General features: G+C 39.8%; 1 protein-coding gene across 1 annotated transcript in view; it reads right to left on the reverse strand.

Annotated features, from left to right (window-relative positions):
- Window positions 1–17,500, reverse strand: part of LOC147164203 (WD repeat-containing and planar cell polarity effector protein fritz homolog) — a 38,385-nt gene that overhangs the window by 12,327 nt on the left and 8,558 nt on the right. The window contains exons 3-9 of the mRNA XM_086093522.1: window positions 16,564–16,655; window positions 14,229–14,273; window positions 11,037–11,090; window positions 9,710–9,780; window positions 8,071–8,130; window positions 7,768–7,882; window positions 2,299–2,438 (exon numbers count right to left, since the gene is read on the reverse strand). Of these exons, the coding sequence (XP_085949648.1) occupies window positions 2,299–2,438; window positions 7,768–7,882; window positions 8,071–8,130; window positions 9,710–9,780; window positions 11,037–11,090; window positions 14,229–14,273; window positions 16,564–16,655 (577 nt within the window). The remainder of the gene's footprint in view (window positions 1–2,298; window positions 2,439–7,767; window positions 7,883–8,070; window positions 8,131–9,709; window positions 9,781–11,036; window positions 11,091–14,228; window positions 14,274–16,563; window positions 16,656–17,500) is intronic.

Consider the following 17,500-nt stretch of genomic DNA (forward strand, 5'->3'; position numbering starts at 1 on the left):
GTGTGTATGTGTGTGTGTGTGTCTATATATGTGTGTGTGAGGTGTGTGGTGTGTGTCAAGTGTGTGTGTGGTGTATATATATGTGTGGTTGTGTGTGTGTGGTGTGTATGGTGTTGAGTGTGTGTGTATATATATTGTGGTGTGGTGTGTGTATGTGTAATGTGGTGTGTGTGTGTGATATGTGTGTAGTGTGTGTGTGTGTGTGTGTGGTGGTGTGTGGAATATGTGGGTGAGTGTGTGTGTATGATGTGTGTGTGAGTGGTAGTGTGTGTGTGTGAGAGTCGTGTGTGTGGGGTGTGTGTGTATATAGATTGCTGTGTGTGGTGTTGGTGTGTGTGTGGTGTATATAATGTGTGGTGTGTGTGTGTGTAGTGTGTCAGGTTGTAAGTGTGTGTGTGTGCTGCTGTGTGTGTGTGTGGTATATATGTGTGTATGTGTGAGAGTGAGGAAGAAATGTTTGTGAGTGTAGTGTATACATATTTATTAATAGACACTACACGATGACTGATCATATTATATATATATACACAAATATATATATATATATATATATTATATATATATACTATTAATAATATATATATATATATATAATATATATATATATATATATATATATAATATATATATATACTATATCTAGGAAGTGTGCACAGGGTAGATATAGTGTGTTATGATTAACCCCAATGTCACCCCACCCCCATTTTCGCAATCTGTCAGTGATCTCCCATTCAGCGGTTTTGGGCAACACTTTGTTCCCTTTATCATCTGCCGGGCTGCCATCATTCTCATTCAGCCCCATACACATGGACCACTGAACCTCAGATCACACCCTACTACACTAAACGTTTTTTTAATAAACAAATTTTGGTTTATGGAATGTCTTTTTTGACATCCTGCTTCTGATTTCACAAGTGACTGCTCTTCTTTTTGACCCCAAAACCTCTCATTGATCTGAAAAATTCAATTTATTCAGCCTTTCTTTCCCCCCTTTCTCACTCCACTGTGTGTGCTTATCTTTTTGATGTGTCCTTCGTTCATTCACTCAAACAAGCTTTTAGTTCACTTATTTTAAGCTAATTGTCTCCCTCAGTGCTTTACTTCATTGCTAGCTTCTTGTGTACTGGCTCGCGGATACAAACAAAGGTTATATAGTTTGTTTATGAATGGGCATTAGTACCTAAACTATGCCAATAAAACATATCTTCTTATGTTTAGTATGCTCTGTGTAGCTAGTGAGGACTTTTTGAGATGATCAAGTTATGCGTTATTTATGTATGTGTGTGCATGTACGTGTTCCCCTTCCGACCAAAAGTGCCAGGAGAGCTCATTATCAGGCGGAGCGTGGCGGACCTTCCCAAAAAATATGCACTTGACTAAAAATTTGCCTGAAAAATGGAAGCAAAGAGGATGACCAAATGACAGCAAAGTGATTTTTGCATTTGCCTCAGGTGTGAAAATACAAACAGCATTTATCGGAAAAATATTGTAACTTTTTCCTATTAAAAAAAAAAAAAAAAGAGTATAAAAAGCCCAAAATAGGGATGCACGATAATGCTATTTTCAACCGATACAGATAAACCAGTAATTTAGAAAGTGCCGATAACTGTCGATAACTGATAAGTAAGCCAATAATCATTTGCAAAATTAACTTGAATACAAATATACTTGTGAACACGAGGTTGCGCACATTATGACATCACAAATATGCGACACAACTATAGTTGGAAGGGGAAAGAGGTTGAGGAGTTGGGCACAACTTGAGCCACAAACACAACAGGTGGACCAATGTGGCATGTCTATTATTATAAGCGAATTTCTTTATTATCTGGTTTATCTGTATGATGTCAAATTGTTTGATAATTGCCGATAATTATCGACAGATTTCTTTATTATCTGTTTTAACGGTTTGACGTCAAATTGGTCAATAATTGCCGATAATTATCGGTCACCGATATTGTCGTGCATCCCTAGTCCAAAGGCAAATGTTAAAGTTTCTAATTATTTTAAATTAAAACCCAAATTTAGAATACAAATCGAATCCATGAAAATGTGCCACTGCTCACTCCTTGCGCAACCAAGCTCAAGTATCACTTTCATGACCATGGTGGGCAAGTGTTACTTACTGGCGGAAATCCAGGGTGCAAAGACAAAAGTCAGTGAGCACATGAAAAATGCATTTTCACTTGTTGGGGTAGCACTTCATCACTAAGATGCCAAATTGCATTTGTCCATTTACGTGAGGATTTGTGTATGTGGTAGAGCATGCGGCAGACACAATGCCAAACATTGGTGTACCTTGATTGTGGAGGGCAAGAGCTTGTCCGTGTCTCTGCCAGCCTTGGGGGAGGAGTCCTGGATAGTCCTGTTGAGGTAGATGGCTGTCACTTGGCTCTGCTTTAGGAAGGACAGCACAAATAGCGTGTCGCCCAACACCGCTGAAAAAAAGAACACGAAACGGCACCTAGCTCAGCATTATTAATAATTCTTACAAAATCATGAAGACGCATACACTGTATGGACATTTTACCTAGGCTAAAGGTGTACACATTCATTCACTCACTCACTCACTCACTCACTCACTCACGCACGCACGCACGCACGCACGCACGCACGCACAGAAACAAAACATTTTTTATAATGCATTTGCAATTAAGCAAATGGCACTCGAGTATCGTATTTAATTTAAAAAATAGAGTACAAAGCTAAATAGAATCTAAAGCAAACAGTTTGTGCATTACCACGCTTTTTTGCTTAAATTCAATCATTGTGCTCCTCCTTCTGGTGTTCCTCGCCTTGGCCATCAGGGGCAATTTAATACAGTCATACAGGCACAAAAACGAAGAAGAGTTAGCTAACACCGCAACTATTAATGCTATTCGTTAGCTCGTCTAGTTCCCAATACGTGTTAGCATTAAGATAAGGAAATTCCTGATCGATTAGTAGGCCTGTTGTGTCTCAATACTTTGTCCATATGCAATACGATATTTGCCACTTTGCCGCTCAATCTTCTTCTTCTTTTTCGTTCATTCATATTTCTGGCTTTCTTCCCTCTTTTCTACTTCCTCCTCCCTGTTTTCCTTCTGCTCAGCAAGCTCCAAGGCTTTTCATGTTTTTGTGTTACTTTGCGTGGAAAACACACTCAATCCTGTTCAACTCTTCAGGAGCCGCAAGGAAACGCTGATTAGCAATTAAGACACCCCACCTAAACACCGCCACTCTCCTTCAAATTAATCTGTTTATGAAAGCAATTAAACGGTAAAGGAGGGGAGGTGTGTTGGGTGGAGTGGGGGGGAGGAGGGGGTGGCTGTAACACATGTCTCTCAGATATGCTGCTTTGAGTTGAATGAGTAAGACTGCACCCCGAGATTTGGAAATCTAAACCACAATTAACCACGCTGTGCATGTGTGTATTTATACACGCAAAGGGGCGCTGCTATGATTACACTTCAAATGAATTTCAAATTAATATGCAAATATTTCAAAAGGGGAGAAAACATGGCTTGTAAACGCGGAGGATCGAGCAACGCAAACCAGGTCAGCCGCCACCCGACTGTCCCTGTATGGCCAAATTTAGGATTATGGAGAATTTGTACACTGAAAATGGTCTTAAACGTTGTCAGAACATATACAGCTACGAGTCGGCTTTTCATCATAATGGTTAATGCAGTATACTAAGCATCTTTGTGATAGATTAAAGACAAATCAAGTTAAATGCAGTTTAGTATTGATCTCGACGGGTGTCTATAAACGGGATTAGGATTAATCCCATTGGTTCCCAAATGAAGGAGAGGATATGAGAGCAGGCTGCGCAGCCAATGTGGGACCAGGTGGCTGATTTGGTATTAAGATGTATGTTTAACACACATACATAAACACTACATGCATGTACACAAGGCAGCCATGTTAGCAACAATCAACATATGATGACACACTCACATATACAAAAGATGCACTTTGTCCTCATATTACATCTATTCATCTATCTTTTTAATGACTATACTCACATAGTATTTTTTTCATATAATATAAAATACATGTTTTGTGAGATTCTTTCACATATTCTCTTAAAAAACAAATATTAAAATTATTTTCTAAAACAAATTCTAGTCTCATAATCTTAAAAAAAAAGACAACACTTTATATTCTTTAAAAAAATATATTATTCCAGTTTCTTTTTTTACTTTCTTCTGGAGAAAATGCAACTCTATTCTTATAATTTTACCATTTTACCCTTATAAAAACAATAATTTATTCTATGACATTTTCTTCTTAAAAATTTTGACTTTATTTCAATAATACTATTTTTTTCTTGGAAAAAAAAAACTTCAATTTTGTCTTACATTTTCGCCTAAAATATAGGACGTTATTCTCATTTTCCATCTTCTTTTTCATTTAAAAAACAAAACCTATTCTCACAATAGTACATCTTTTTCTTACAAAAATACAACTTCGTTCTCATACTATTAGGTTTTTGGTCGAGGAAAAAAAGGACTTTAGACTCATAATATGAGACATGTCTTTCTTGAAAAATAAGATTATCATACTATTAGGTCTGTTAAAAAAAAAAAGAAAGAAAAGAAACTAAACTAAACCAACAACAACCTCCACCCATTCACAGACACACACACACACACATGCACACACTCACGAATATACACAAAGCAGCTATGTTTGCTGAAATCAACATATGACAACACACTCGCATATACAACAAACAAAATGGCCCACATGGACGGGTGGGCCCCACAACTCTGTGAAATTCCGAAATGTTGGCCCCACTATGTAACACACACGTGCACGCGCACGCACGCACGCACACACACACACACAAACACACAAACACACACACACACACACACACACACACACACATCCCCCCTAAATCCATTTAATTCCATCTCTTGAGCAGCGTGTTGACATAAGAGGCCAATGGGCTTAGCCAAAGCACATTTAAAACACCAGTAAATGAAACCGGCTATGAAAAATCACTTAAAGAAGCTTAATCGCGGAGCACACGGGCGGCTCGTCGGCCAAAAAGGACGCCACTAATGCTTTGATGGCGCAAACATATGTAATCTAGCCCTCGGTATGATGCAACATAAATACGGCCGCAGAGAATGCGGACCAAGTTTAAGAAAGGAGAATAATCCGGCACTGTTACACCACAGAGGCATAAAAGGGGACCTGGCTGGAACAGAGTGGCTCTTCCAAACAAGTCTGGCGTTTAGTTTAATCCATGTGGCGCAGAAACGGGATTATCGTCCGCATTCGCTTACTAAAAAGGTTTGTTTCTATTGCACGCTGAAACAAAAAGGGCAGCTGGCAAATGGTGAACAAAATGAAGATACAAAGACAGCGGAAACATTAAAAGCTCTGATTTGTTGGAATCTTTTAACAATTTTACCCTATAGGAAACTAGTGAAATAATCTGTTGCAGAGTCAAATTGTCAGTGTAAAACTGGTGTTAGAAATCAGGGATAAAGTGTGTCCCGCGGCCACATACAGCCCCGTTGCCTTCTTTAATACAGTCAACTCAGGTTTAACAGGTCCTGTAAAATTGTCTTTTTTTTCTAATAAAATACCTATACTGTATTAATGCTTTTTTCTACGAAAAATTACTTTACTCTCATAAATAGTTTTTTTCCCTAATAAAATACTTAAATTAATGCTTTTTTTCTATGAAAAAATACTATACTCTCATAATATTACATAATTCTCTCAAAAAAATATTACTGAATTGTTCTCGTAATATGAATTTTAGATTTTAGATTCCCATATTACATAATTTATTGGAAAAATGGCTTCATTCTCTAATTTAACTTTTTTTTCTTGAAAAAAAATACAACTATTTTATTACATTTCCTTTTTTTCTTTGACAAAATACAACAATAGTCTCAGAATTTGATGTGTGTTTAAGACCATTTTCATAATGTATCACTTTTGAAAGAGTACAATTTTAATCTCCTACATTTTTTTTTCTAAAACAAAAAAATACTTGATTATCTAAATTAAGATTTTTTTTCCTCAGAAAAAGAAACCTATTCTCTAAATAATAGTTTTTTCTTAACTGTCATAATTTAAAAAAAATTTAACGTCATAATTTTTTCTTGAAAAAAATATGTGTACATTTATTCTGATAATTTTAGGCCTGGTTTCTAAGAAATACTACTTTAATATTCTTGTCTTTTTTCTTGATTAAGTACTGGTACATTATTTTCAGAATATTTAGTCTTTTTCACTCTAAAAAACATGACTTTTCATCCCTAAAATACTTGTATAATCCAACGAAATGAACAGAAATACCATTAATCTGTTCCAGCTCTGCCTTGGCCACCTATTGAAGTATAAAACTGTCATATGGATATACTGCATAATTCCTCTCTGGCCTTCTAAACACAGCAGGATTACCAGTTGTTCTTTGCAGAGGATAAATAATATATTACCATGACTATATTACTGTTATGTTAAGATGATAAAAAATACAGTATGTAGTTGTTTTAAATAAATGTGCAATTCTCTTGGTTAAATGTTCAGTTTGACAGTAAACTTCAGGTAGGAGTGGCATTCACGAAATTGCAAGTCAAAGCAAAAAAATATATTGGGACAATAAATTAATTCTCATATTGTGTCTTTTTCTTCTCTTTTTTGTGTTCTTGAAATATTAAGACTTCTTTCTCTCTCTCTAAACAAACAAAACAATCTTGGGTTCTCATAATTGCATATTTTTTGGGCTATGTACTTGAATGGCACACGCACGCACACACAACTATAAACTGTGTGTCTTAATTGCACATGGCAAGTGTACTCCAGAGTGTTCCTACTCTGATTACCTAAGCGGGCTAATCTAACCAGTGACAGATGTGAGGAGAGCTTCTAACATGCTACACACCCACACAATCCCCACCATCAAACCCCCCCGAACTTGCCCGCCCTCGCTCGTACAACCATTACGCTAATAATTAGCGCCTCGGAGGCTTTGAATGGAGCACAGCGGGAGGCTGCTGGGCGTCTGCATACCTGTGGGCCCTGAGTGTGCGTGTACTGTAGACGTGTATTATGCATGTTTCTTTAAACTGAGTGAACATGCTGCAAACAGTTGTTGGTCTTTGTAAAAGAACGCTTTCATTACATATGTACTCTGTGTGTGTGTGTGTGTGTGCGTGTGTGTGGGGGTGCGGGTGTGTGTGTGTGTGTGTGTGTGTGCGTGCGTGCTCACTAGTGGGCCTTTATTCAGTATCTTGAGACCAAGCAGGGAGGCCATGTTATGAACAAATAATTGATACAGAAAGAAAGAAAGAAATAATTAGCAGGTTTGGGCCACTTCTTATTCTCTGCTGAGCGAAGGCGTGTGGCAAGGGAGGGGAGGCGTGGTAAGGTAAAGGTTGGGGGGAGAGATGCGGGACCCCCTGGAGGAAGACGCAATGGAGGAAAAACACTGATGGATGCTCTTAAGGGAAGGCTCCTGGACGCACAACACAAAGGGATTTGCCCGCAATTAGCTAGCAGAGTCGGCTTGCTCACCTGTGGCACCTGTAAAATGTGTGTGTGTGTGTGTGTGTGTGTGTGCGTGCGTGCGTGCGTGCGTCTAATAAAACTAGCATTGTTGTATTTTGTCCTTTTAAAAATAAAAGTGTTGGTTATACTCCAAATTGTGCCACTTTTGAGTCATCTGTGCAACAATCACTGTGAATTTTCAACTAGAGCGCCCATAATTGTAATAGAGAAAGGCAAGCGCTATTGTCGTACTGTGTTTCTCCCACTAACCATCAGTCACGGTGTCACCTGGCAGTCGTCCCACTAACGCTCGGTCGATGCACACTTGCTCAAGTTGGGGTCCGCTGAGGGTCAAGGTTACCAGTATGCCGCTGCTAAGTAGAAGCTATATAGACACATAAGAAAAAACACAAAGAAGACGACATTAGAGTGGGGAATACACACCGGGGAGAACAGGAAAGGACCACATCAAGCAAACTGCAGTGAAGCTACTAATTTGTAGCCTGCTCTGGGAAGACCAGGGGCAGTACTGCACCATATGGCTGAAACAAGCGTGGGTGTGGGTGTGTGTACCTGGCAACAATGTGTGTTCCTCCATCTGGTGTCAACACAGGTGTTGGTCTGCAACAGTTCCTGAATGAGCATGAAAGATGGACAATGGAAGACAAATAGGTCACAATCAGTTGGTGTCCAGATCAAAACAAACCAGGTGACCTCACGTTATTTTCTTATCAATCACAAGACTATAAAGGGCGGGGGGGGGATTCATTGTTTCTTTCCTGCCCTGAAATTAGGCCGCAAAATGGCCCCTTTAAACCACCTTTAAACCAAAGTGTCTGACTTAACATTCAGTTTTAGGCCTGGGTTCTTCTCTTTTTTTTTTTTTTCATGTGGCCTGACTACTCAATTCCATGCTGACTGGTAAAACTGGTTCTGAGGGCAATTTTTCTGGAGGCCCTACTAATTAAGTTTTGGGTGATTGTGTTTGGGAAGGGGGCTTTATGAGTGCATAAGTAAGTCTAAGTCTGTTTTAAAGTGGACGTCAACCTTAAAACATTTCTTGGCAATAATATGTTATATGTGACCTCACTAGTCTGAACATAACATTCTGATTAATATTACATTTGTAGAATATGAGTTATGAAGGAAAATCCAGCCGTTTTATCCATCTCAGGGGGCGGCCATTTTGCCACTTGCTGTCGACTGAAGATTACATCAATGTTGCTCAGGTCTCAGGTAACAACCAATCACAGCTCAGCTTCAGAAAACAGGTGAGCTGTGATTGGTCGTTGACTGAGCCCTGACCAACTGTGATGTCATCTTCAGTGAACAGCAAGGCACAATGGCCGCCCCCTGAGATGGATAAAAACGGCTGGATTTTGCTGCTTAACTCATATTCCGCTAACGCAATAATGCCATATTTAGACTAGTGGGGCTGCATAGAGCATTTTATTGTTAAAAAAATTAAAAAATAATTAAAAAATGGGGGGGGGGGGGTAATGGTTGATTCCCTTTTAACAGTTAAATTTTGCATCTACATCCGCAAAAACCACTTACATTCATTGTGCAGGTGGTACACGTAAGCGGAGACTTGCCAACACAGGTTCTCCTGCTTGCTCTGACTTACTTTGTATGAGTGTGTGTATGTGTAATGTCAGTCATTCCTGCCGCATTCCAAACCCTGCTGGGGTGATTGGATGGGAGGAGAGAAGGACGGAGAGAAGGAGGAGAGGGATGGGGTGTGGAGGTAAACTGGGTGTTTCTGGTTTCAGACAATGGTTACGAGTAAGTGGTACGTGTGTGTGCACAGCCACAGACAGGTTCCAGCAAACAAAGCCAGGTCTGTACTAGTGCCCCAAGTGCAGGGGTGAGGGTTGGTGGGGTGAATGAGTGGAGAGGAAGGAAAAAGAGAAGGAAAAGAAGGAGGGAGGAAGGGGAAGTCATGAGGGGGCAGCCAGCGGGTCCCCTGATCCCCTCAAATATCCCCCTCGATGACAGAGCTGGGCCAAAAGAGAAGTGATGAGAGAGGAGCGGGGAGGCAAGAGAACAAATGAGAATAATTGTGAGTGTGAGAGGCAGAGGTAGCGCACAGAGAGAATGCCCCTATTTGTTAATCAATTAAGCGTTTCGGAAAGGGAAAACTCAGAAAATCCCCAGAGGGAGGAAGACAACGGCCGGGGGGGCTGGTGTATTGAACAGCATAGGCGAGCACCTCCAGCTCCTTCAGCGAATCGTCGAGCCTCTCCGAACGCCGGTTGGCGTGGGTCCACGAGTAGCCTCGAGCTAGAAGACAAAACGATGCCGGAGATCATGTGACTTGAACTTTTTAACAAGTAGAAACTGGAGAGAGAAAAAGAGGGGGAAAGAGGAGAAAAATGCAAACAAAATCCAGACGTATTTCGGTTGAGTGTGACAGGGGGTCAATGTGGTGAATAAAAGGTGGTGACAACACAACGATGCAGAGGAAAGACGGAAGTGATGCTAATTAAGTTCTGGAAAACGAGAATAACTAGGAACACTAATTAAATGGCGGAGCTATCCATCATCTCAGCCGAGTTTTTCCCAGCTTGTTGCTTGTGTGTAAAGGTATAGATGTGAGATGCGCGGTGTTTGGGGTATTGTCCTGCTTCTGAGGTAATATCAGAATCCACCAGTGCATAAGGATCGCAAGAAAAAGTGTCAAGTTTAGCATGCATTTTAAACTTTCTATATTTCAGTAATAAACCCTAAAAGGTACCAAAAGTTGTCCTTCTCATCTATTCATGGTGAAAAAGAGGATCAATTGCAGAGAGCAGATGTGGTAAATTTATATTACAAAACATTGTTCATTTATCATGTCTCCGGCATGATATTCAATCAGTGCTGTTAAGAGTATGCTCATCTACAAATGCAATGTTTTAAAGCACAATACTACAATAAAGTGGTTTTCCATTACTGCAGCGTGGTCCCCAGAGTGGCTAGAGGAAGTGTTAAGTCAGCCGCTTTCAGCCCAGAGTAGTCGAACGTCCTTTCAAAAACGGGTCCTCAAGGAGAAGCGCACACTTAATTGTGGCGCACTCAAGTTATCTTCCCGGCGCAACCTCTCGCTCGGCGCGGCACGTATCGCCACATGTGCAAAAGGCCTCCTTCATGTTGGTTTCTCCATCTCTGGTGGCCAAGCGACGAGAGGAAACAGAACACATAATTGAATTTGAGCATCTGCTGGTGGGCGCGTATAAATGACCTCAGCTTCAATGGGTGGAACAGCAGGGAAAAAAGAGGGACTGTTGTTTTTAATGGGGTGCAATAACTACAAAATAAAAATGAAGGTTTTCCATTAAGAAAGGGAGTGAGGAGAAGGTAAACAGTATGTAAATGTAGGGGGGTAACAAAAGAGGGTGAGGGCAGCGGGATGAGTGTTCGTTTCCTGATAAGGGTGTTTGTATTACTACTGGGTGGGTGAGAGGGTGAGAATAAAAGGATGTCATTTTTGCCCAAGACCCTAATAATTGCATACCAACAGCTTGAAAAAAATAAAAATAAAATCACATTTACTGTACCTTCAGAGAAGTGAACTTTGTCATTGAAATAGTGATGCTCCTGGTGATTGGTTGCTTGAAAAAAAAAAAAAGTTAAAAGTTACGATGAAGACATACGAATCGTCAAAGTTTGTTTCGACTGGGGAACAATTGGGAGAATTCCGTAACAGAAGTTCGGAAAATTACAAACCCTGGAATTGGCCCAAAATGGCTGTTTGAAACCAGGCGTCCGGTTCAATTTCAGGCAGAGCTCCTTGACACTTTGTGTTGTGTATTTTGCTATGAGTGTCTATCATAGCAAAACACCAATTTCGTTTCAGTTGTATAAACTGGTGTCTGGGGCTATTATTTTCTAACTTCTAAGCGATAGCATCCGCCCCAAAAAGGCTGCGTCAGGTCAAAATGTCCAACATCCTGTTAAATTCCAGGCATGGTTTCTTGAGACTTTCTTATGAAACTGGTGTCTGAGGCAGATTTTTTTCTTCTAACCTTCCAGGGGGCGCTACTGAGACTGTTTCAGTGGGTCGTGTTGCGGAGCCATAAAATGCATATATGTTCGCACAATACACACACTTGCACAAATTGTTGCGCCGCTGAAGCCCCCCAATAGGCGATTCCTTCATTCATTCCCAACACTGCAATTTAAACGGCACTAGGAGTCCAAGAAGGTGTTTTTGGCAATGCTAGCACCACAACGGCGCCCCTCGGTCGAGTCGCAGCCAACAAGACGGGCTTTCCAGTTGGAACACCTCCTGGATAAAAGTAGTATTAATCAGATAAGGAGGTGGGGTGGGTAGGGGTGCAGGCAGACACAAGCACCTGCTCAAGGCAAAGGCTGGGCGGGTGGAAGGGGAGGGTTTCTGGTGGGCTATTTGGCTGCAGGGGGACCCCCGAGGCGCTCCAATGAGCCTGGGTCTCCCTCTAGTGGGCGTGAGGGGCTTGACTGTCAAATACACAAACACCACTTGAACAGGACTACTATGCAGTATCAGCTGAGTGCATATCACAGAGTAAAAAAAAAAATGCATTCGTTTTTATACTATATTGAAATACAACATATTTTGCATTGTTAAAAAAAAAGAGACAATCTACAGGTTCCAAATGTAAGACTCTTCGGACCTTTTTGAAAAAATAAATAAATAAATAAAGTTAAGACCTCCCCTTCATTAAATGTGACCACAAGGAGAGTGTGTACATTTACGCGCCTCATCTGAAGGCCATCCATGCTTTCACTTACAAAAATGAAATGCTGACTAATTATATCCAACCATTGGACAACATTGTAGCATTTTTAAGAACTCTGAAAGGCGGATGTAAGGATTAGGTGCAACATTTTATGGTAATTTAGTTTTGGAAATCAAATTGAAGACCTTTTAAGACCTTTTCAATACAATTTAAGACCTCTTCTTCATTAAATGTTACCATAGGGAAAGAGGAACATGGGCTCAGTATTATGCTGGAGTAAATCTGCATTAATAAATATAATTTTTCTTTTAAAATAAAATTTTATTTCAAAGAATATTATATACTTATTTTAAATAAGTATGTAATATTCTATGAAGTGGTTATAGATTGCAGTTGCTACAGTTAGAATACAAATGAAAACTACCTAACTTGTCCAAATGATAAAATGACGGTATTACTGACATAAATTCTCATTTGTGGACATTTTTAAGAACGTTGAAAAGCACTTACACTGGTGTATGAATGGTGCAAATGTTTGGTGGTGGTCGGAGGGGCCGTAGGCGCACATTGGCAGCCACGCTTCCGTCAGCCTGCCCCCCAGGGCAGCTGTGGCTACTAAAGTAGTTTACTGCCACCAGAGTGTGAATGTGTGAGTGCATGAATAATGTGTCCATTTCATTGTAAAGCGTCTTTGAGTGTCGAGAAAAGCGCTATCCTGTATAAATCTGATGCATCAACAGTTTCATTTTTAAAGATAATTAAGCTTAACTTATTTAAGACAAAGGATCTTCAGACACCCTGAAAAAGAGAAAAACCTTTCTGAACCAAGAATTGACAGTCCATTTTTGGTCCTTGTCTAAGTGGAAATAGTTTAACTTTAAGTCGTTTAAATGCAATACTGCTCACAAACAAATGAATCATTACCGAAACATCCAAGAGCTGACATTCTACTGCACACAATGGCTATTGTTACATCCCCATGTGGAAATGTTGCAATACATGTGGACACTGACTCCCCCCCCCCTCCTCCTCCTCTTCCTCCTCCTCCCTGCACTGTGATATTAAGGCACACTTTAGTAATCCTCCAAATTAAAGGATTTAGAGGCAAGCATCCTTCCTCCACTGAAGATTGGAGGGAGAGAAAAAGGCAGCTATTCAGATGAGAGAAAGAAAGGAAACATCACTTGAAAAAGAGACTAAAAATAAAACATGTAGATGGAGAGGAAAGGAGTAAGCTAAGATCCATACAAATGTCTCTCCGCTTATTCATATTGATACATTTATGACTTAATTCCTTTTGCTTAAAAATGTTTTGTGTTAACTTAAGATACTGAATATGTCATGTATGGCTAATAATGGCTACATGCCTTTTTTGCCCGTCACAGTTACGGTAAATTACTTATTTTTATCGACAATGCTAGGTGAAATCCTCGCATTGCCAAAATCACTGCTTGAAAGAAAAAAATACAACTTTTTACTGATTTGAGAGAGGCTTTGACTTTTTGACAGTCAGACTAAATACCATATATTTTATCTACTGTACCTTGAAAAAAACAAAATTTGAAGTCGATAATTTCAAGCACTTACCGGTAGTAAAATGGGTTAACTTCCATATATTTTAATGATGTGACAGAAATGTGGTTTAAGATGTGAAAACCACACAGCTAATATGACATAAACGGAGCCGCTTAGGACTTTAGAAAAGCCTCGCAGCCGGAGGCAATACATGGGAGGAGGCGCCTCTTGCTATGAGATCTAGGACAAAGTCAACAGTTTAGTTCGCCTATCACTTTATGGCAAGACCCTGGGTCAACAGCAGCAACACGAGGCCAGGTTCATCATAATAATAACGACCTGTGCACATGTTTTAGCATGTAAATCCCACATACTAACATAGCCTTTTTGTGTACAAAAATGATCAAAGATGCCTCAAAAAACACATAAGACTTCTGTGTGTTTGCATCTTATGTGCACACAAATACAACTTATCTTAAATGCAAACACAGAAGCAATATAAACACTATTTACCTGGCTCTGCTTTATCGTGGTACTGATACGTGCCAATATCTGTGTCTGCGGGGTGAAAGAGGGAGGGGGGAACAGGGAGGGAGAAAGAGAGAGATGAGCATCGCGCTGTCAGGGTAAAAAAACAACACACACAAGACAAATCAGCAATTTTTGCACCGTGGGATAAACAATCACTATCGGCCACTGGCCTGTCCTGTCTGCCAGCACCACACTTTAGATAAGACCAGGGATGGAGGATTGAGGGGGTCCAAGCCAGAATGGAAATGGGTGGATGGGAGGAGGCGTTTAATAAAGACAAGTGTGCCCATCTTGGCCCGTTTGAGAGACTCCAATTGAGACATAGACATTAAAAACAGACACAAACACGTAAGCTGACAAACACACACATATAAACACACCCTGATAGACAAATTGCTGAGGTGTGCATTTTTCTGCTCTGTGATATTCCGGCAGGCCCCAAAAGTCAAGATTCGCACAACACACTTTTTTTTTTATCACGCTGCCATTCTTGCTGCTGCTGAGGTCACGCCAATACAACAGGACACACACACACACACAGTTCATCTTGTACTGTACATAGAAATTGACATACAGCATGAATACACGGATTTTAAACATGGGGAATTTGATAACGATTTTTATGACACACATGGCTGGCATATATAAAGCAATAAAAAAAACACACACACCTTATATTCTATACTGTACCTGGAATATAACATATAAATCACTAGTAACATGTGCATGCACGCACAAACAAACTATGTCATTTGTTCCTGGAAATTCATATGTAAAGTGCTTTTTTTTTTTTTAACTGGGGGAATATAATAAATATTCCATAGCATAGGCTTTTTTTTTTTATTGCATTTTAGAGAGTCAATTTTCAAACTAATTTTCCTTTTTTAATTTGTAACAAAAGCCCTTCAGAAAAACATTTAAATAAATGTATCATCATCATACCTGTCAATTATCTTTGTTCTTGTCTTCATGGTGCCCTTTTTCTCAAATTGTCTTGACTGTCTTAATTGTATTTAGTGTCCTGCCTTTCCCCTTGACAATTAAGTACAGTATACTCAACTGAACTTTTTCTAAAGCTCCTCGCTTAAAAAAAAAAAAGCCATGGGTATGTTGTAGAAATAAGTTGAATTTAATTGCTCACGAAAAGCCAAAATATTTTGGCAATAAACATCTTAGTATTTACTACAGCTTTAAAACACTTTTCTGCTATCTTGTGCAAAACAGTTTCTTAGCAATTTTAATACATCAGCATTGTGGGGCACGCGTGTGTTAAAAATCTATAAAAAAATAAAAAATTGTTAGAGCGGATGTATACGCTGACAGAAAGGTGCGTCACGACTCAGTGAGCAGGCTTCTTTGCTGAGATTTATCCCGGCACGTTTTTGCAAGATAAAAGGTTAAAAAAAACAACAACAAAAAAATGGCCATGTTAGCCAGGGTACACCTGGGACACATGGAGTTACATTCACACATCGTCATCCCTGTGAAAATAAAGGACACTATCTTGCCCCAGAGTGAAGCAGACTGTGAAAGACGGAATAGAAGGGAAAGAAAACAAGAAAATGGTGAAGCGGAGCATTGGGAGGAGATGGACAGATAGGTGGCGAGCGCAGAAACCGACAAAAATGTCAAGCGTACGGCCACTATTGTATGTTTATTGTGCGCTTATAGGCAATGTAAGCTATCCGTGTGGACCTATAGGGAAATATGTTTTCACTCAATGTCATATGTAATAGTGTGCACAAGTTTAAGTAGCACAAACCATTATATTGCATGTGTCAACCAACTGAATAAAAAATAAAATAACTGATACCAATTGACTTGAATGTCACACTGTTGATGGTAATTAGCCAAATGTGTCAATTGGACATAATGGTGTCTCACGCTAATATTTTCTAATAGAAGGTTGGTGAGTTTTGGTGAGCATGTTAAAACCCCCAAAAAGAAATTTCAGGTGCCAGAATCAAAGCCAATTTCAACATATAAATGGTATCATTTCCTAAAAACGCCAACGTGCGTGTGTCGTCTTCACAACAAGCACATTTGTCAAGATACATGTGGTCACACTAAACAATTAAGACAGTCAGCGACCAACAACTGAACGCTGTAAAAGCAACACGAAAATTTAAAGTGACGACATAAAAGGCAACAATGAGCAGCACAGACTGGGGTGTTGACTGAATGCGCTGCTGTTAACGTCCGATGAAGAGCAAACAAAGTGAGCGATGACAGGTGGAGGCAGAATGAGGCGCAGAGTGGAGTGAAGCGCCGGGGACGAGAATGAGCGAGTGGCAGAGATCTAAATTACGATAAGTACCTTGGATTTGGAGGGAGCTCTTGGTGGACCACAAGTGTAGCTCAGCCAGGCAGAACGCCATCTGAAGGACCGGCGGAACCCGACTCCGCTCACAACGAAAAGAAAAAGAAAAAGCATATGAGACAACGCATACAGAAGACCACAAAAAGCTCGAGCATGCTTGCAAACATATCATAAACATGCATGGTGTAATTGACAACCATTCAAAGTTTAATTACATTCAAACTCTAACAATTATCACAAGTAAGCATGTCTTGATCAACTGGCACTATGGACCAATAGTTGATTATCATGGGATTATTAATTATAATTAATTATTATTAATATTTTTATTAATAATATAATTAATTTTAAAAACAATTAATCGATTATTATGTGTATCTTTCATGACAATAAAAAAATATATATATTCTTGTACTTCATGTACTTAGACCTCCCTAAAATATTATAGATTTGTTTTCGTGTGTGTGTGAATTTTTCTTAAACGGATAAAAGCCTCTATGGTGGAGTTCATATAAGCAGAAAAAAGTGACCCGAGGTTATTGTTGTGGTGTTTTCACACATAGATACACGGAATGCTGTACGCTTTGTGTTAACTGTCATCCCTCAAGTGCGCGTCCGTCACTGCACACCTGTGATGCGTGAACGATTGGGCGCGGGCATACCCCACCCGTGACCACCTGGCAATGTCAGTACGAGTTCACAAGTCTACGTCAGTTTATCTCACATTCATGCCATTTTGTTTTTATTCAGAAAGTCAAATGGCAGTCAGTAGAACGTAGACCTCCGCCAAGGCCAAATAATACTATCATGATCACAGATATGTACAGTTAGTTTCTGTAAGGATAAGTTACAGACCCACACAAAACACATCGGTGACTGTGGCTCTCCTTTCCCACGTGTTTGGGCATTACATTAACAACATAAAAACAATCAC

The sequence above is a fragment of the Leptonotus elevatus genome, chromosome 13 (assembly GCF_054856555.1).
Source record: "Leptonotus elevatus isolate MCC_2025b chromosome 13, RoL_Lele_1.0, whole genome shotgun sequence".
Lineage (NCBI taxonomy): Eukaryota > Metazoa > Chordata > Actinopteri > Syngnathiformes > Syngnathidae > Leptonotus > Leptonotus elevatus.